Source organism: Anabrus simplex, chromosome 5, assembly GCF_040414725.1.
Source record: "Anabrus simplex isolate iqAnaSimp1 chromosome 5, ASM4041472v1, whole genome shotgun sequence".
Classification (NCBI taxonomy): domain Eukaryota; kingdom Metazoa; phylum Arthropoda; class Insecta; order Orthoptera; family Tettigoniidae; genus Anabrus; species Anabrus simplex.
Genome location: NC_090269.1, coordinates 330,019,340 through 330,041,072, shown reverse-complemented (window position 1 = coordinate 330,041,072; position 21,733 = coordinate 330,019,340). Strand labels below are relative to the sequence as shown.

Genomic DNA, 21,733 nt, shown 5'->3' with positions numbered 1-21,733 from the left:
TTATTATTATTATTATTATTATTATTATTATTATTATTATTATTATTATTATTATTATTTCGTGAACCATGGGCAACGGCTGAGTGGCCTAGTAAGTGGTCCTGAGAGTCGGGATACCAGTTGCTATGGAATGGGAGTGGGCATCTCGGACATATTCTGAGTCGTGGCCCTCCTTGTGCTCAGGCGGCTAGGACTATACAATTCACCGGTGGTCCATAACCCGTTAGAGGAGAGGTCCTCACTTGGACTATGTGCAAGTAGGGCAGCATCCTGCTTCATGAATTTACCGAGCTCAGAACACTTCAGGCAAGCCTCAGACCTATGGGAGTAATGGAGTCCCACTCCCATTTGACAGGCGAGGGACTCCTTGGAAACAACTTGGTGAACGAAATGGAATTTGATGGGGAGCTATCAATATTAATGGGGCTTATGGAAGAAAGACGGTAGAACTGGCTGAGTCAGCAAAGAGGATGCATCTGGATGTGCTAGGAGTAAGTGATATTCGGGTAAGGGGAGATAACGAGGAAGATATAGGAGATTATAAAGTGTACTTGACGGGTGTTAGAAAGGGAAGGGCAGAGTCTTTATCAGGAATACCATTGCACGCAACATAGTTTCTGTTAGGCACGTAAATGAGCGAATGGTGTGGGTAGATTTGTCAGTGGGAGGAATTAGGACAAGAATTGTGTCCGTGTATTCACCATGTGAGGGTGCAGATGAGGATGAAGTTGACAAGTTTTATGAAGCATTGAGTGACATCGTGGTCAGGGTCAACAGCAAGGATAGAATAGTGCTAATGGGCGATTTCAATGCGAGAGTTGGAAATAGAACTGAAGGATACGAAAGGGTGATTGGTAAATGTGGGGAAGATATGGAAGCTAATGGGAATGGGAAGCGTTTGCTAGACTTCTGTGCTAATATGGGTTTAGCTGTTACGAATACATTCTTCAAGCATAAGGCTATTCACCGCTACACATGGGAGGCTAGGGTTAGCAGATCCATAATAGACTATATCTTAACAGACTTTGAATTCAGGAAATCTGTTAGGAATGTACGAGTTTTTCGCGGATTTTTCAATGATACAGACCACTATCTGATCTGTAGTGAACTAAGTATCTCTAGGCCTAGGGTAGAGAAAGTGAAATCTGTCTGCAAACAAATAAGGGTAGAAAGTCTCCAGGACGAGGAAATTAGACAGAAGTACATGGATATGATTAGTGAGAAGTTTCGAACAGTAGACAGTAAGCAGGTTCAGGATATAGAAAGTGAATGGGTGGCATACAGGGATGCTGTAATAGAAACAGCAAGGGAATGCCTAGGAACAACTGTGTGTAAAGATGGGAAAAGGCGAACATCTTGGTGGAATGATGAAGTGAGAGCAGCCTGTAAACGTAAAAAGAAGGCTTATCAGAAATGGCTCCAAACAAGGGCCAAGGCAGACAGGGATTGGTACGTAGATGAAAGAAACAGAGCAAAACAAATAGTTGTTGAATCCAAAAAGAAGTCATGGGAAGATTTTGGTAATAACCTGGAAAGGCTAGGTCAAGCAGCAGGGAAACCTTTCTGGACAGTAATAAAGAATCTTAGGAAGGGAGGGAAAAAGGAAATGAACAGTGTTTTGAGTAACAGGGAATCACTGGAGAGGTGGAGGGAATATTTTGAACATCTTCTCAATGTAAAAGGAAATCATCATGGTGGTGTTGCAAACAGCCAAGCTCATGGGGAGGAGGAAAAGGATGTTGGTGAAATTATGCTTGAGGAAGTGGAAAGGATAGTAAATAAACTCCATTGTCATAAGGCAGCAGGAATAGATGAAATTAGACATGAAATGGTGAAGTATAGTGGGAAGGCAGGGATGAAATGGCTTCATAGAGTAGTAAAATTAGCGTGGAGTGTTGGTAAGGTACCTTCAGATTGGACAAAAGCAGTAACTGCACCTATCTATAAACAAGGGAACAGGAAGGATTGCAACAACTATCGAGGTATCTCATTGACTGGTATACCAGGCAAAGTATTCACTGGAATCTTGGAAGGGAGGGTGCGATCAGTCGTTGAGAGGAAGTTGGATGAAAACCAGTGTGGTTTCAGACCACAGAGAGGCTGTCAGGATCAGATTTTCAGTATGCGCCAGGTAATTGAAAAATGCTACGAGAGGAATAGGCAGTTGTGTTTATGTTTCGTAGATCTAGAGAAAGCATATGACAGGGTACCGAGGGAAAAGATGTTCGCCATGCTGGGGGACTATGGAATTAAAGATAGATTATTAAAATCAATCAAAGGCCTTTATGTTGACAATTGGGCTTCAGTGAGAATTGATGGTAGAATGAGTTCTTGGTTCAGGGTACTTACAGGAGTTAGACAAGGCTGTAATCTTTCACCTTTGCTGTTCGTAGTTTACATGGATCATCGGCTGAAAGGTATAAAATGGCAGGGAGGGATTCAGTTAGGTGGAAATGTAGTAAGCAGTTTGGCCTATGCTGACGACTTGGTCTTAATGGCAGACTGTTCCGAAAGCCTGCCTTGGAACTTGAAAATTGGTGCAATGAGTATGGTATGAAAATTAGCCTCTCGAAGACTAAATTGATGTCAGTAGGTAAGAAATTCAACAGAATCGAATGTCAGATTGGTGATACAAAGCTAGAACAGGTCGATAATTTCAAGTATTTAGGTTGTGTGTTCTCCCAGGATGATAATATAGTAAGTGAGATTGAATCAAGGTGTAGTAAAGCTAATGCAGTGAGCTCGCAGTTGCGATCAGCAGTATTCTCTAAGAAGGAAATCAGCTCCCAGACGAAACTATCTTTACATCGGTCTGTTTTCAGACCAACTTTGCTTTACGGGAGCGAGAGCTGGGTGGACTCAGGATATCTTATTCATAAGTTAGAAGTAACAGACATGAAAGTAGCAAGAATGATTGCTGGTACAAACAGGTGGGAACAATGGCAGGAGGGCACTCGGAATGAGGAGATAAAGGCTAATTTAGGAATGAACTCGATGGATGAAGCTGTACGCATAAACCGGCTTTGGTGGTGGGGTCATGTGAGGCGAATGGAGGAGGATAGGTTACCTAGGAGAATAATGGACTCTGCTATGGAGGGTAAGAGAAGTAGAGGGAGACCAAGACGACGATGGTTGGACTCGGTTTCTAACGATTTAAAGATAAGAGGTATAGAACTAAATGAGGCCACAACACTAGTTGCAAATCGAGGATTGTGGCGACGTTTAGTAAATTCTCAGAGGCTTGCAGACTGAACGCTGAAAGGCATAACAGTCTATAATGATAATGTATGTATGTATGTATTATTATTATTATTATTATTATTATTATTATTATTATTATTATTATTATTATTATTATTATTATTATTATTATCATGATGCCCTGTAAGATGTGTTGAGATCATTTGAAAATAAGTATAGAGCTGTGAAACCTAATACCTCAAGGGTTGGGAGAGAACAAGGATTGACAGGGTAGTAGGTTAATAAAATTGAAAGAGAGGAACCTAGTGCCAGAAAATTGTTCCTATGCTAGACTCGGCTGGGCTTCCAGAATTGTCTGCTCATCCCTAATGTTATGACCTTTTGGCAGATGTGTCAAAGATTGTTACTATGTAAGAAAAGCTGTTTAACCCATTGATGGTCACTGTATGAGCATTTTGCCCACAATGAATTTGGAATCACATATTAACAGAAATGCCTCTCCCTCTACCTGACTTCATGACTTCTGTAATGGTGTTGTCTGCTTGTCTCAAAAGTAGAATAGACTGAGCAAGCTGGCTACACACTTCAGGCCACATAGCTGTGAGCTTGCAGTCAGGGGATGATGGGGTCGAGCTCCACTGTTGGCAGCTCTGAAGATGGTTTTCTGTGATTCCATGGTTTTGCATTTTTACACCAGGCAAATGCTAGGGCTAAACCTTAATTAAGGTCATGGTTGCTTCCTTCCCACTCCTAGCTCTTTCCTATCCCATCATTGCTGTAAGACGTATCTGTGTCAGTGCGACGTAAAGCGAATTGTTGCTGGTTTTCTGAAAGTTATTTGTTAACAGAGCATAAAATACTGAAATGAGATTTCTGCACAGTTTTGCACTCAATATTTATTCATATTTTAGAGGGGCACACTTAAGTTTACTTTTCACTTTCTCAAGGATTGAAATAGAATCATGAAGGGACAAACCACTCTTTTCTAGTTTTTCTGTTGCTTGGGGTAGATTTTTGCTGGCCCTGCAGTGTAGAGGTAGCGTGCCTGCCTGTTACCTGGAGGCCCCGGGTTCGATTCCTGGCCAGGTCAGGGATTTTTACTTGGGTCTGAGGGTTGGATGAAAACTAATACATCGACCATTGTTTGTTGTGATGTTCTTTGTCTCTTATGGTGCCACTCATCTCTGATAGATGGAATTACTGCTGTATATCGAATATAACAGCCTGCTTGAATATTAGCGGGAAATAGCTGGAGAGTTAGATAACTTTCTTCTTTAGCATGCCTTTCTTCTGGTTCATAAATTTTCTGATACTACTGGTACGTAACACAGTGGTTCATCATAGTATTCCAGCAATTCGATCCCTACTCTGACGCGTTGATTTGAATGAGCAGTATGCAAAACTTAACGGAATACTGCAGAGGAGTGTTCACAGCTGTCTGTTGTCTGGTCATTCCAGCTCTGGAACTTTGGATTGTTAGATTGGCAGCATAGTATTGTTCGTTAAAAATGAGGAAATTTGTGGTTTTTCATTTGATCAAATATTTCATATGATAGCATTGCTTATAAGCGTGACATTCCTACTGACGTCATTGTAACAACCTATGTTGGTTTCAGTTGCAAAAACCACTAAGACAGCCTTTTTAAGGATGTAAAAATGCAGGTGGAGAGTGAGTGTCTGCCTTTATAATAAGAATTCCCCAACTTGATTTTGACTGATGGTGGGTAAGAGGGCCTACCATTACAACGAAAGTTCCCTAACCAGTCTTTAAATGAGAAAAGATGTTTGGTGACTTCCCCATCGCGTTTCTGGGGTAACGGTAAGAGCTATACAATTGAGTACAATCTTACCCACAACATGTACTCTACCTAACCTAGAATTCTGTATACAATGTAGAATTCCGTAGCGAAGCACGGGCACATCAGCTTGTCATTAATATAGATAACAAAGAAAGCGGTCAAGTACTGAGCCTTGTGCTAGTTCTGATTATTTCATTCAGATGACCTATTCTGAAGAATTACGCGTTGTTCAGTAAGATACGAGAAAAAAGAATTCTAGAGCTATCTGTCCAAGGTGAAGTGATTTCAATTTTTTTTTTTTGCTATGGGCTTTACGTCGCACCGACACAGATAGGTCTTTTGGCGACGATGGGATGGGAAAGGCCTAGGAGTTGGAAGGAAGCGGCCGTGGCCTTAATTAAGGTACAGCCCCAGCATTTGCCTGGTGTGAAAATGGGAAACCACGGAAAACCATTTTCAGGGCTGCCGATAGTGGGATTCGAACCTACTATCTCCCGGATGCAATGATTTCAATTTAGCAACCAATACTTCCATATTTTCTGTGTCAAAGGCACTGCTAAAATCAAGAAGTGTAAATGTCACCTGCCTTTTGTCCATAGCACGTCTCATGTCGTCTGTAACCTTCAGCAGGGCAGTGGCCGTACTGTGTCCCTTTTTGAAACTTGACTGTAAAGGGCCAAATAGTTTGTATTTATTTAAATAGTAATTTAATTGCACTTGTAATATGCGTTCAAGAGGCTTGGAGAGAGGCGAAAGTTTGCAAACAGGTCAATAATCTGTTATAAGTACAAGTGAAGAAGTTTTGGGAACAGGTTTTATAATGGCATTTTTGCACATTTTTGGAAAAAGGCCACTTGTGAGGCACGTGTTGTATATATGAGTAATGACAGGAAGAATGTCATAATGTGTTTTATTATGAGTGGGTATTTCATCAGGTCCTTTAGCAGATGGTGTGATTGATAATAGCTCACGTTTCACGTTAATCTCTGTGACTTTGCAAAATTCAAAGAATGGCCTATTTGGTGGTGGCTGGTTCAGAAGTGAATTTACAGTCCGAGATATCGTTTGCATTTCCAGTTTAATTTTTTTATTTCAGAAATCAGCATTTCATCTCTCCAGAGAGGTTATTGCATTACATGGCTGGGGTGAAGCTTTCCCAATTCCATTGGAACGAAGTTGCTTCCAAGGGTTTGACACATTTAAATTTCCAGCCAGGTGATTGTAAAAAGAAAGTTTTCTTAGTTCGGATTATTACTTTAATTCTATTCCAAAGTGTCCGATACTGTTCAAGCGCGCTGGGAGAGAGTGTGTGTCTGTAGATCTGGTGTAACGCGCCGCGATGAGACATCCTTTGTTTAATGTCATCGTTCAGCCATGGAGAAGGAAGTTGAGAGACTGGCCGTGTGCTTAAGAGCATGTTAATCAAGGCGGCCAAGTGTAAGTGAACTAAAAGTTTCAACTTTCTTATCGATATTGTTTATATTTTTTATGTCATCCCAAGGACTATTCAAGGCATCAACTCTGAGATGATCTAAGTTTATATGTTTAATGCCGCTGAATGTGATGTATCTCGATTTATACTTCGGTACTTTGAGCGGGTAAGACAAATATATTAATTCATGTGTCGATTTTCTAGGGGTAGGAATCTGTCCATGTGATACTATTTTCTGTGGGTTTTTAGTAATCATTAAGCAATTAGTGTATATGAAGATGAGGTATGATTTGTCAGTTTTAGTGGAAGTATTGTCATGTCATACGTGTGGAAAATACTTTACATTTGTTTTGTATCTCCAGCCTGTTCCAGTAAATTAGTATTGAAGTCTCCAAATATTAAAATATGTTCATAAGCAGGTGATAGTCTCTGTAGAATGTCTTCAATGTCTGAGAGGTGGCCAATAAACAACTCCTATTAGGATTTTAACTGTTGTCACAATGATCTTTGCAAAAATGAACCGAATGAAAATGAGCGCATTGGGCAGAAGTTGTTGTTTTTTGCTAGTTGCTTTACGTCGCACTGACACAGATAGGTCTTATGGCACGATGGGACAGGGAAGGGCTAGGAGTTGGAAGGAAGTGGCCGTAGCCTTAATTAAGGTACAGCCCCAGCATTTGCCTGGTGTGAAAATGGGAAACCATGGGAAACCATTTTCAGGGTTGCCGACAGTGGGGTTCGAACCTACTATCTCCCGAATTCTGGATGCTGGCCGCACTTTACATTACAAGGCTACTTCTCCACCTTTTTTAACTATTCGGTTATGCTTGTAAATATTATAGCCCGTTATGTGTACCATACTACTAGGGATAGTTGTGCGTAACCAACTCTCACTAACACACACTACATGCACAATGCTGTTTTCAAGGAGAGATGTTAGATCCTCGTGGTGAGCAGGTAGGGATTGAGAATTTAAGTGAATGCAGTTCAGTGATCATGAATTGGCGTGAAATACTTTCACTAATGAGAGCTGGCAGCGGGGTGTTTCCTTTCTCGGTTAGGAGAGGTTAGGGGTAGGGGGAACAGTCAGGTCCACAGCTAGCATTGGTTATAACGGTACTCATCACACAAAGCAGAATACAAAGTAGAATACATGCTTCTCTCCTTTGAATCTCTTCTGATATCGTGCCAGCTTTCCATGCACTCAATCACATTCACAAAACACTATAATACTGTAATGGTTATAGTGTCCGCTATGCTAACTGGCAGCCGGCCGAGCTTGTCACCCATCGCCCCACCCCCCTTACGCTCGACCACGCCACTCGCGAGCAACATTTAAGTGCTGGGCCGCCCCTTCTCTCTTCTATCCGTGGTCGCACCGCATGGGACAACAGAAATTACTCGACTATTAATCTGGAATGTTCCATCTCGCGAGGTTCCTGGATACATCTAGCATCTGGACTGTTCTGGAAGGCCCAGAGCAGGTATATAAGGAGAGGAGTAACTTGGAGTGACAGTTAGTCAGTCAGTGAGAGTTAGACGGAGTTAGTGAGTAAGAGTGAGTGAGAGCGAGATTTAGTTTGCTGGAGCGCAGTCAGTGGTGGCCTGGGAGAGTGCAGCCTGATGAAGTATCTGCCTGTTGGAGCCAAGGACTCGTTCCTGTTTCCCTGATGTCGTGTGTGTGCGAGTCCCTTGTGGCCAGCTGCTAGAGAAGAACCTTGGGTGTTCTGGAGTGGTGAAGAAGGGTACACTGGGTGACGACGTGTGTAGACTGCGAATGGGGTTCGACGGATTGAGTGAACAGCGGATACTATCCCGACCTGCGAGACTGACGTGTAGGCTGTAGACCGTGACAGCGCTAGCGAGTGTGACCGAGAGGCTGAGTGAGTGTAGTGTACATAATCGATGACTCTCTCTCTCTCTCTCTCTCTCTCTCTCTCTCCCTCTCTCTCTCTCTCTCTCTCTGCGCGTGTGTGTGTGTGGATGGAACATAAGAGAAACTAAGAGAGAGCGCGCGAACAGTGTAAGTGTGTGACCGTGTACGCGTGTAAGTTATAATCTCGGCTTTAATGTGTGTGTGTGTGTGTGTGTGTGTGTGTGTGTGTGTGTGTGTGTGTGTGTGTGTGTGTGTGTGTGTGTGTGTGTGTGTGTGTGTGTGTGTGTGTGTGTGTGTGTGTGTGTGTGTGTGTGTGTGTGTGTGTGTGTGTGTGTGTGTGTGTGTGTGTGTGTGTGTGTGTGTGTAGAAATAGAACGCTACCAGGTGCTGTACTCATTTATTTACTTATTTACCCCGCCAACACGTTACAATACAAACTGAAACTAATTCACATTGTCATTACTTCACTACACTGTTTCACTCCACAGCTGCCTGAATAACATTGTTAAGGTCAACTTGTGTGGTTGCTTGTCATTTTTCCCCATCAGAGCTTAGAATAATGAATCGTCTGTTGGCCGTGCGCGTAGAGGCACGCGGCTGTGAGCTTGCATCCGGGAGATAGTAGGTTCGAATCCCACTATCGGCAGCCCTGAAAATGGTTTTCCGTGGTTTCCCATTTTCACACCAGGCAAATGCTGGGGCTGTACCTTAATTAAGGCCACGGCCGCTTCCTTCCAACTCCTAGGCCTTTCCTATCCCATCGTCGCCATAAGACCTATCTGTGTCGGTGCGACGTAAAACCCCTAGCAAAAAAAAAAAAATGAATCGTCCATCTTGAGTCCATGCAGATTTCTGACCGAAGTGGTCATACGCAGTGTTTAGTATGTCCTTTCTCTCTGCTGTTAGCGATTCCATTATCAGCGTACCCGATCCCTTCAGCGATTTCTTTGCACGCCAGACACATTTACGTTCATAATATCGTGTTAACTTTATTATGATGGGTCTTTTCCCTCCCGTCCCTACCTCAGCTGCTGTTCTCCTTGCTTTTCCAATCCTATGACAGCGATCTAAATTGTCCAGTGTCAAGTCTATCCCTAGGTGGGATTTCACAACACCAAACTCTTTGCAAGTGACTAATTTCATGTTTTAATCCGTATTGAAATCTGTTGATATACAATAATAAAGTTTTGTTTTTTTTTTTTGCTATGGGCTTTACGTCGCACCGACACAGAAAGGTCTTATTGCGACGATGGGATAGGAAAGGCCTAGGAGTTGGAAGGAAGCGGCCGTGGCCTTAATTAAGGTACAGCCCCAGCATTTGCCTGGTGTGAAAATGGGAAACCACGGAAAACCATTTTCAGGGCTGCCGATAGTGGGATTCGAACCTACTATCTCCCGGATGCAAGCTCACAGCCGCGCGCCTCTACGCGCACGGCCAACTCGCCCGGTAATAAAGTTTTATTATGAATCCACCTGTTCAATACATTATAATGTTGTCACATTTAAAATAACTTCATTAGTTAAAAAGTTATATATGGGACATGTTTCGCTCCCTTATAGAGCATCATCAGCCAAATCTGAATCTCGAATAATTGTTATTTACGTAAATAATGACTTAAGAACTATTAGAACATTTTTGACAAACTTAAAACTTATTCTATTAGAATATCATAAAATATAAAATCATTGTATACATGGCTTAATTACATGTGCTTAATAGGAAGATACATTAAAATTATGGAAGAGAGAGTACTAAAATATAAAATAAAATAAAAATATATATATCATGTCCAAAATCTTAGAAAGACGTGAAAATCAATCCTCAAATTTAGCTCCTAAGATTGATTTTCACGTCTTTCTAAGATTTTGGACATGATATATACATTTTTATTTTATTTTATATTTTAGTGCTCTCTCTTCCATAATTTTAATGTATCTTCCTATTAAGCACATGTCATTAAGCCATGTATACAAAGATTTTATATTTTATGATATTCTAATAGAATAAGTTTTAAGTTTGTCAAAAATGTTCTAATAGTTCTTAAGTCATTATTTACGTAAATAACAATTATTCTGAGATTCAGATTTGGCTGATGATGCTCTATAAGGGAGCGAAACATGTCCCATATATAACTTTTTAACTAATGAAGTTATTTTAAATGTGACAACATTATAATGTATTGAACAGGTGGATTCATAATAAAACTTTATTATTGTATACCAAACTCTTCATCGTAGACATCCTCGATCAGAGCTTCTGCCACCCTGTGGAGTAATATGCAGTTTCTCCTGCTGTACTGCTCTGCTTCGTCAATTAGGTCATCCTGTTTGGAGGTATGGTTATGCAGTTATGAAGTTCAGACTTCACCTCCTTGAGCTCCTTGGAGACAGAAGCTCTGAAAGACTGGAACTCGGGGGCGAATTCATCTAGGGGAACATTGCTGGGGTTGTTAGCACTGTTGTTGGTGGCGTGCGTTGCCTTCTCGAAGTGAGCTTGGATGTTGTTAAGGTTTTCTTCGAATGAAGAAATCTGCTTGTTCACAGACTTTAGAGACATTATGAATGAATTATCTAATCACTGAATGTTATGTAATAATGTAACTTGATCTAGTAGGGTACACACAAATTTTAGCTAAACTTGCTGATTTGCGAGGTGGTTTATGGGTTTACTGAGCTCGCACTTCCTCACTGCCGCCATTTTTCAATTATTTGGCCTTGCTTTATGCCGATGCCTTTCCTGACACCAACACAATGCGGAGGGATGTATTCACTATTTCGTGAAGAGGAGTGTGTTGGGTCAAACACAAACACCCAGTTTCTGAGTCAGAGAAATTTGCCAGATGTGATTAAAATCCTCAACTCAACTGGGAATTGACCCCAAATCCATCTGAAACAAAGGCCACTGACACACTGACCATTTAGTCAAGTAGCCGGATATGGTGTGTTCAAGCATATATGTTTAAAATCTGTGTTGTGTGGAAAACTCTGAATGCAAAATGAACTTGCAAATAACTGTAAATAGTATTTCAATAAATTTAAGTGAAGTAAAACATGCTGCATCTCTATTTAGTTAGTTTTAGGAATCCTGAAAATGCATTAAACTGTTTATGAAGGGTATGTTATTTCATTGCCAATAGGCTAGCCAGATAACAGCTGTTACTGATAAATCTTCTAAAATTTGGTTGCTGCAAAATAATCACACACAACAAAGCATGATATATTAAAAATTGTGATCAACAGTGAATTAAAGTAGAGCACTATCCATGACAAAGGTCTAAATATTGTTGAAAGATCAGTGTTATGATTCTTACCTAAGAGCTTGAGACTTTTCAGCATGCATATCAGCAGCTTCATTTATTGCTTAGGTACTCAGATAACATTGTATGGAAGTGCTCATTGCTCTACTGTTGTGCTTCCAGAAAGGTAGATAAAAGAAACTTTTTTTCAGGTCTTGGTGTTGGCTGGCTATTCACCAGTAAGCAGTCATCAGTGACAAGATGGTGGCAAGATGGATCACGGCCGAAACTTCTACTGGCTTCTCTTCTTATGTCAAGTATATCAGTTGGTGCATACTGGCTGCAGAAGGCTCTGGGAATTGATCCTCAATGGTCAGTTCGCATGGCGTTCAAGTGGTGCGACAGTCCAGATTATATTCATGTGAACACAACCCCTCTCTTTTCACTTGTACGAGATGCAGGTGCCGTTTTTGGTGTTGCTCTGGCATCACCAGTTTCCAGGTAATTCATAAATAAGCATCATATTTCTGAGTAATTTAATTTCTGGTTTGACACCTATAAGATGTTCTTTCTATTCCCTAGTTTGGACTCAGCCTGATTGGAAAGAGAATAATCTCTCATTTTTTAAAGAAAGTAACCAATTCAAACATAACATCTTCCTCTTCGTCTTTCACAGTTACTTTATTTTTCTGCTACCTATAAAGAACATCATTGTTCATCAACAAAATAAATGCCAGGGGTAACAGTCAGCAAAGACTGCCGTGTGCGAGCAAACCATGTATCACTGTCCCTTGCTGCTCAGCTGCACTCTTCGCATTTCAACATCCTGGTAGTTAAAACCGATTTGTTGGCCATTTATTCACCAACAGAATTAAAGAAGTCCTGCATACTAGAACTTTATAAATATTTAACATGTTCAGGATTAAATGTGGCAATACCTTAAGTAATCAAACTCTGTTCTTTAATTTTGATTATTCTTGCTACTAGTCCCTTTGTCGAACGAATTCTCTCGGATATAAAATGGACAAAGGCTTATTTACGAAGTACGCAAACACAAAAAAGATTATCAAAATGATCATTTCAATTGAGAAGAACCTCTGGAAAAGCTGTAAGAATAATCTGGGCTTCCATGATTCTGTTATAGACATTTTTGCTGCCAAAAATCGCTGGCAAGAGTTATGTTACAAGATGTAATATCTGCAGGTGTAAGGGGAGGATTGATTTGTGTAAGTTTAATTAAAATTGTATGCTTCTATTTAAGCACTAATACCGATAAATTGCTTTTATCCATGTTTCTACAAACTAGTGTGCTAACACTTTGATAAGGATCATGCGCCGCCACTGGTATGCAATAATGTCTACATAGTGGTATAACATATCTGTAAAAAATATGCACTATTAACTCTAGAGATTTTATAGTACTATTTTTTGGTTTTGTATGTATTGTTCTTTTGTACAGTAACCTAAAGGATATTTTTCACAATTCTCTGTAGCATATTGTACCAGGAAATGCCCGTAATTTTTAGTAATAACTTCATAAGTATGCTAGTTCAATGATTTGTATCACTTTGAAAGTACTGAGATTATTCATAAGCTCAAAATTGTATCGCCTTTTATAAGTGGTGCTGTTCTGGGGTGTTGTCTTCCTTTATGTTCTGCTGGCTATGTCATTGCCATGGAATGATGTCCCCTTGGGTGCCCTCACCATGGATCTCATATCAGCACAATGGAACCACCCCTGGGTCTCTCAACAGAAGCTCTGGACGTTCTGGAAGGTCTCATTGCGGGGTTCACTTCACTTGTGGGTTACTGTACGAGTGTCATATTGTAAGTCCCTTGGATTCCACCAGAACAGGCCTATTCTATGTTACACAAATAATGAATGCTCTTGTAGAAAGGAACTAATTGGTTTTCACTAATGATGTGAATAATAAACTGAATTAGGTTCGAATGTTTACTGGAATTGAACATTGGATCACTCGTCACATAGAAAGTTGTAATCTTCACTTATTTAAATACAGTAGAAGCCCGCAAGTCTGCAGATGACCTCAGCCTTTGTGGTTGGGGTTAACTTCCAATAAGTAACCAGGGGAACCTGACCCCTACAGAGCGCATCCCCAGGTGGCAGATAGGGGGTCCCTAAAGTACATAGGGCTGGTTGTAATACCCACTACAACCCGCGGACCAACAGGTAGCCCAATTCTTGGGAGCTTTAAAATACTGGGACACCCTCTCTCCAGGGGTCATAAATATGGAGGGCTATGGGTTATGGATGAAGACCTCAATGGCATCTACAGCGGAGAAGATGGACTTTGGTACAGTGGAGATGGCGAAAGGGGCATCGTACAAACAGCTTAGAAAATAAGTGTGAGTGAATCGAGGTCTCGGAAAATGCTAGGGCGTCACCCTGAAGTGAACTGTGAGAAGTGGGCTACCAGACATCACAAGAATCAGTATCGTCAGTATCATGACTTTGAAAGGCAAGGTAGAAGAACTGATCGAGTATATGGAGAATGGCACTGGCAATGATGGGAACGAGTGAGACAAATAGGAAGGGGAAAGGTCAAAAAGAATTGAAGAAAGGGTATAGATTATATTGGAGTGGAGGAAAGATGGCAACAAATGTTGTTTGTGTTATATTGAGAGAAGACCTAGCGCAATATGTGGACAAAATTGACCAGATCAGTGACAGGATAATTAAAATTTGACATGGACTTGAGAGTGGAGTCAAGAATTTTATACAGGTTTATGCATCCCAAGCAGGGAATGTAGATGAATATTTAGAAGAGTTTCTAGAAGAACTGGAAAGTTGTATTGAAGACAAAGAGATTGTAACAATGGGAGACATGAATGCACATGTTGGAACAGACAGACACGGAAAAGAAGAGATAATTGGCCCCTATAGGTATGGAAACCAAGATTAAGAAGGAGATTTGTTAATAGATTTTTATAGAAGGAATGGATTAATTGTTGGCAATTCGTGGTTTAGAAAAAAAGAACTAAAAAAATTAGATATCCTCTATGAACCATGTGACGTTACTGCGGTGGGGTGACTTGCGTGTCCCAATGAAGCAGATAGCCAAGCCGCAGGTGCAACCATATCGGATGGGTATCTGTTGAGAGACCAGACTAACAAGTGGTTCATCAAAAGGGGGGGTAACAGCCTTTCGGAAGTTGCAAGGGCAGCAGTCTAGATGATTGACTGATATGGCTTTGTAATAATACTCAACATGGCTTAGCTGTGTTGATACTGCTACATTGCTGAAAGCAGTGGGAAACTACAGCCATAACTAACTCCCAAGGACAGACAGCTCTCTCTGTATGAATGATGTACTGATGATGGCTTCCTCCTAGGTAAAATATTCCGGAGGTAAACTAGTCCCCCATTCGGATCTTGGGTAGGAACTACACGAGAGGGGGCGATAATCAGGAAGATGGATACTGATATTCTGCGAGTCGGAGCGTGGAAGATGCAATAGTTACATGAAAAGGTTGGGACAGGATAGGGTGGCATGGAGAGCTGCATCAAATCAGTCTATGGACTGATGACTCAAACAACATCGTTGGAGAGATAGAAAGACAAAGACAGTGATTGATCTTATTCTAGTGGAGAAGGAGAAACGTAGACAACTGGAAGGTGTGACAGCGATGCCAAGAGCAGATTTCGAAGGAGACCATGAAGTGGTGGTAGCCAAATTAAGACTTGGTAAAATAACAAAGTAAATAGAAGAAAGGGAAAGAAAAATAAAGGGATGGAAGTTAAAAGAGAAAGAAATAAGGGAAAAGTTTCAAGAGGATCTGAAGAAAGAAATTCCCAAAGATGACGTGAGCAGCGTGGAAGAGGAATGGACATGTTTCGGGAATGGTTTTGTAAAATGTGCATTAAACACCTGTGAAATACTATGAGGGAGGAAAAAGGTGATTCCTTGGTAGAACAGCAGGGTAAAGGAAGCAGTTAAAGAGTAACAAATGGCTTGGAAGAAGTGGATAGGCAGCAATAGTACAGAGAATTGGCAGATATATAAAGAAGCCAAAAAGGTATGTAAGAAAATAGTACAAGAAGAGAAACGAAAGAGCTGGGAATGTTTCACAGAAACTTTACAGGAGGATATTAAGGGAAGTAAAAAGGTTTTGTATGGTTTGGTGAAGAATGGTTTACGAAAGGTACAAAATTTGTAAAAACTGAAACGGGGCAGATATTGACGCAAAGAAATGGCATACTAGAAAGGTGGGAAGAATACTTCTCAGAATTGCTAAATATTAAATATAGTGAACTGGTAGATGAGAAGGAGCAAGAAGAAACAATGGGGAAAGAAGAAGAACAAGAAAAGGAGATATCGTTGATAGAAATAGAGGAAGCCATACAAAAGCAGCAGGAGTGTATGAGGTAACCACGGAAATGGTAAAAGCAGCAGGACCAATAGGGCTACAATGGCTGTATAAATTATTTAGAATAATCTGGAGGAAGAAAGAGATCCCAAAAGAGTGGGGAAAGGGTTTAATTATCCTGATATTTAAAAAAGGTGATAAAATGGAATGTAATAACTACAGAGGGATCACCCTTATTGCCCATGTAGCTATTTGAGAGAGTATTGGAAGGAAGACTGAGGAGGAAGCTAGAAGGAGAAATGGAAAAACAGTATGGTTTTAGGAAAGACAGATCAACGTTTGACCTGATCTTTACATGAAGACATTTGATGGAGAAAAGATGGGATTTTGTAAAAGGCATAGTGATGAGATTTATTGACATTGAGAAAGCTTATGACAGTGTGCCCAGACAGTTGGTATGGGACACATTAAGGAAAAAAACAAGTTAACAGAGTGGAAGAGCAAATGATAAAAGCTATGTACAAAAATTGTGTTAGTAGTGTGAAGACTAGTATAGAAAAAACAAAATGGTTTAAATTTGAAACTGGTCTCCGACAGGGAAGTATACTATCCCCCATACTATTCATCATAGTCATGGATGAAATTCATCATCATCATCATCATCATCATCATTTCCCAACTCCGATTTCCCGGGTGTGGTGTACAAGCGCTCGCCATCTCCTGTCTTCATACATCTTCTGATCCAGTACATCCTCCCATTTGTATCCTCTCTCCTCCACATCTGATCTTACAGTCTCTATCCAACGTTTTCTTGTTTTCCCTGTGGTCTTCTTCCTACGAGATTAAGGTTGAAATATTTTCTGGCAGGTCTTTCCCTGTTCATTCTCATTACGTGCCCATACCACTGAAGTCTGCGTTTCTTTATGACACTGATAATAGGAACCTCAATACCAGCTACTTTCCTATTCACTTCATTTCTGATCTTGTCCTTTCTGGTTGTTTGGTTCATGGTTCTAATGAATCTCATTTCAGTTGCTTGGATTCTACTGAAGTCTTTGTTTAGTAGGGTACATGTCTCTAAACCATACGTGAAGATTGGTACGAAGTAAGTGTGGTACATGACTGTTTTCGCTTTCTGTGGTATTTTTGCAGTCCCAGAGGAGATTAAACAGAGATTGGGAAGACAGACAACAAAAGCCATGTTGTTTGCAGATGATATAGTGATAAGGAGTGAGGATGAAACGAAAATGCAAAAACAATTAGATGTACGGAATCAAGAGATAGAAAAATTTGGGATGAAAGTAAGTACAGGGAAAAATAAAACAATAGCGATGGCAAGGGGAGGGAAGGAAGGAAGAGGAAAGGTAAACCTGAATGGTAAAATTCTGGAAGAAGTTATAAGTTTAAAGTTCTTGGGAAGTGTGATCACAGAAGATGGAAAGATAACCAAGGAAATTGGGGAAAGAATACAAGCAAACAGCTTCTACCAGAGTGTAAGGGATATTTTGTGGAACCATGATGTCCTGAAGAAATGTAAGAAAGTATTATATTCAACCTGTTATGAACCCATACTAACCTATGCAGCTGGATCGTGGACTACAACAAAACGAGAGGAGAGTAGAATACAGTCAGCGGAGATGAAATTCCTAAGAGGTATCTAGGGCAAGGCCAGAACGGATAGAATTAGAAATGAAGAGATAAGGAAAAGGGCAGGAATCTTGAAACTTCCAGACAGAATAGAAACAACAGGGCTTAAGTGGTATGGGCATATGATGAGAATGGGAGAAGAGAGAGTGCCAAATAAAGCTTTTTCAGAGAAGTTAACAGGAAAGAGACCATGAGGAAGACCCCGTAAAATGTGGACAGATTCAGGGTGGAAATGCATAGAGAATAGGGGAGGAAACCCAGAAGATGTATTTTAAAAAAGGAGAAGAATGGTGGAGAAACAGGCAGTGATGGAGATCCTTGATTCACAACCTGACCCGAGAAGCTGGAAACGGGAAATGAAGATGATGATGAAGAGAAGTCTGTTATAGCAAGAATTCATAACGGCATAAACAGAGTGTTGTTATATCTGATTTTTTTTGTAAAAGTTGCGAAAAATTCCGTACACATTAAAATCTGTATGAAACGGCAATAAGTTTGTTCAAGACTTGCATTTTCACGGATGATATCCACACTAATGCTTGCTCGTTTTCATTGTGAAAAAATGATCGAAGTATCAATCCAGAGGCCCCTGTGGCAAACATTCCAGTTTTCTTCTTCTTCAAACAGCATCACCTAACCTAACTATGTATATATCATGAAAATGTATTTCAAGCGCACGTAGAGAAATGATAATCTCCTCGCTACAAAATTACATGGGAACAGCCTTTTCGAAATTTAACTAAACTCGAGAAAATATAAACTATCCTCTGAATCAGAGATATACTCTGCCATATCTTGAGTTGTGTCACATTCTTACTTAATTTCAGTATATAACATTAAAAATTAAGCAATCGTTTACCTCAGCTTTATTTTTAATGAGTTAACGACTGCTATCGGCTACGTTATTTACGTGTTTATTACAAAAACGTGTTATCCTCTTTCATTTTGAATTTTCTTTTAGAGAACAGCAGTCGACGGCCATTACTAATCGACTCCAACATCGCCTTCGAATGTCGATGAGAGAGCTCGCAAGTGTATGTACATAGAGAGAAAACGATATGGTACTGAAGATGACCGATCACATTTTGTGGCAAGTGTTTCAGTTTTCTTATTCAAACAGCGTCACCTAACCTAACTTAACCGTGTTGTATGTATCATGAAAACATATTCCAAGCGCCAGTAGAGATACAACATTCTTGCTATAAGTTTACATGGGAATAGCCTCTCCAAAATTTAACCAGACGCAAGAAAACATAAACTAACTCTGAAATCAGTGATGCGCTCTGCCATATCTTGAGTTGTATCGCATTTTTACTTAATTTCAGTGTAGAGTATTACAATTAAGCGATTGTTTACTTAGCCTTTATTTCTAATGAGTCAACTGGTATCAGCCATGTTATTTGTGTATTTTTTACGAAAACATTTTCGACTCAGACATCGCCTTCAGCTGCCGACGAGAGAGCTCACAAGTGCACATAGTGAGAAAACAGTACCGTAGCGATGATCAATTACATTTTGTGGCAAACGTTTGTTTCTTTATTCAAACAGCGTCACCTAACCAAGGCCGCACTAGATAGACAGACTACAAGGCTCGGACCGTGACGTCACAAGAGTGGCTGGCGTTCAGCATGGCAGTGTAGGCCCCGCTCTCTCTTTCACCATAATATTGTTCATTTATTCAACCTTAACGATATAATTGAACACTCCTTCAATTGTGGCTTTACTTAGGCTTGTATACTACACGAGTTTTATGCGGGGAGAAAACTGGCTGGGCAGTATATGTACATTTCTTTACGTAAAATTATGCTGACGTCTGTCACTTGTAACTGAATACAGTATCATGTAAAAGATTAGAACGCATAATACGTATACAAATAGTTGTATTGTTACTAGGAAAATACATGATGGCAATTCACAACAATAGTCTGAAACCTTTTTTAGAAATTAAGCTGCAACTTAAAACTTACCTAACAATTCCTAAGGTTTTTATTTTCCTGAGGATTTCTTCTTCTTAGCCATGAGTTTGTCTACGGTAACTTTTCTATTGTTATTCAATAATATATTGCAAAAGATGTATAACTTATAGATTTGTCAACGAAATGTTTAAAACTATTTATTTAATCACTGCATGTTTTAAATATGATGTTTCCATTTTCCAGAACATTGTTGACAAGCGAAATCAGAATTTTTCTCTGAGAATCCCCATGTAAAAACATTAGTATACAGGTTTACATTTTGTAGCTCTAAAAGAGTCTGGTACGACACCTTTTGGTCCAGGGCAAGAGTAAACCAAGGCCGCACTAGACAGACATTTTTTTGTCTGACTCAGGGTTGTCAAAGTCAGGATAAGTTGTCAGCTTTATTAAGCCAGTTATTTATTAAGATTTTAAATAAATGACCAGTATCAAACAATTATTTATTTTTTGTGTTTCGTCAAATGGGTTTTGAAAAGTAGTTTGTAAATTGCTTTTGCACAGCTTTTCAAACATTTTCCTACTAACTCTCTTATTATTAGAAATTATGCATGCTAACCTTATAAGCTATAGGCCTACCTGTTAATACTTTAAAGACTTGCAAAGTTAGTTCTTCTAAGAAATGTCACGTTAGGTTCTTACATGGAAACAAATCAACAACATCTTTATGTTTTTAAAGACTGGATGACAACATAAAAGTTTGTGCAGTTGTAGCTAAAGTAGTATTACATTTTGTAGCTCTAAAAGAGTCTGGTACGACGCCTTTTGGTCCAGGGCAAGAGTAAACCAAGGCCGCACTAGACAGACATTTCTTTGTCTGACTCAGGGTTGTCAAAGTCAGGATAAGTTGTCAGCTTTATTAAGCCAGTTATTTATTAAGATTTTAAATAAATGACCAGTATCAAACAATTATTTATTTTTTGTGTTGGATGACAACATAAAAGTTTGTGCAGTTGTAGCTAAAGTAGTATTATTTTCTCCGCTTTTACTACTAAAAGCAGCTCCCTCTACCTTTCCTCCTACCGGGAGATTTGGCCGTGCGGTTAGGGGCGTGCGGCTGTGAACTTGAATCGAGAGATAGTGGGTTCCAATCCCACTGTCGGCAGCCCTGAAGATGGTTTTCCGTAGTTTCCCATTTTCACACCAGGCAAATGCTGGGGTTGTACCTTAATTAAGGCCACGATCGCTTCCTTCCAGCTGTTAGGCCTTTCCTATCCCATCGTCGCCATAAGACCTATCTGTACCGGGCGAGTTGGCCGTGCGCGTAGAGGCGCGCGGCTGTGAGCTTGCATCCGGGAGATAGTAGGTTCGAATTCCACTATCGGCAGCCCTGAAAATGGTTTTCCGTGGTTTCCCATTTTCACACCAGGCAAATGCTGGGGCTGTACCTTAATTAAGGCCACGGCCGCTTCATTCCAACTCCTAGGCCTTTCCTATCCCATCGTCGCCATAAGACCTATCTGTGTCGGCGCGACGTAAAGCCCCTAGCAAAAAAAAAAAAGGACCTATCTGTGTCGGTGCGACGTAAAGCCACTAGCAAAAATAAAAACAAAAAATAAAACCTGTCCTCCTTTATAGTTCAGCTCACATTTTACGTAGACTCCATCCAACAAGTTACAAAATCTTTCATGCTCCTTTAACAATTTTAGTTTCTTTTTCAAGTAATTCCAATGTGAATCATCAATACCCGAATTTCCCGTGCCTAGTTTTGAAGTAAAAGACTGTGAATAACCGGGTGAGGCATTGTAAGAAACGTTGACTGTCTTATCTTCTTTTACGCCCCAGGAAATGCGAAAAATATTGAAGTGAGGCATGTTATTGGTATACAGGACTAAGATACTTTCTTTGCAAAGGCTATATTTAACTGTTCCTTGCAAAATTATACTTCTGTTTTGTCGTGGACAGTCACTTTTGAGTTACAAGCAGGTTTAAACAGGAAGTTATAAATACTTTTCTAATATGACCATTTTAATATCTTGCCCCCGTCACCTAGTGCACGTATATCAGGGTTATCACTCATGAAAATATCATGTTTAATGGTTTTAAAATCAACAGCCTCATTTAATGTTAAGGAAGTGCCAATTTTCAGAATATTTTCCTCAGTCATATACATTTTGAAAATACAGAGACTTTGGTTGTTAAAATTGACGAAAACTTTGTCCAAATCTAATTTGCGTTTAATACTGAAATTACCCTGTGCGTCATTGAAGTCCTTGATCCTGTCAGATTCTTCCTCAGCT

At 40.1% G+C, this 21,733-nt stretch overlaps 1 protein-coding gene across 1 annotated transcript in view; it reads left to right on the top strand.

Annotated features, from left to right (window-relative positions):
• The window catches only part of G6P (Glucose-6-Phosphatase), a 90,356-nt gene that overhangs the window by 61,084 nt on the left and 7,539 nt on the right, over positions 1–21,733 (top strand). Inside the window, exon 5 of the mRNA XM_067148574.2 lies at positions 11,757–12,045. Within this exon, the coding sequence (XP_067004675.2) occupies positions 11,757–12,045 (289 nt within the window). The remainder of the gene's footprint in view (positions 1–11,756; positions 12,046–21,733) is intronic.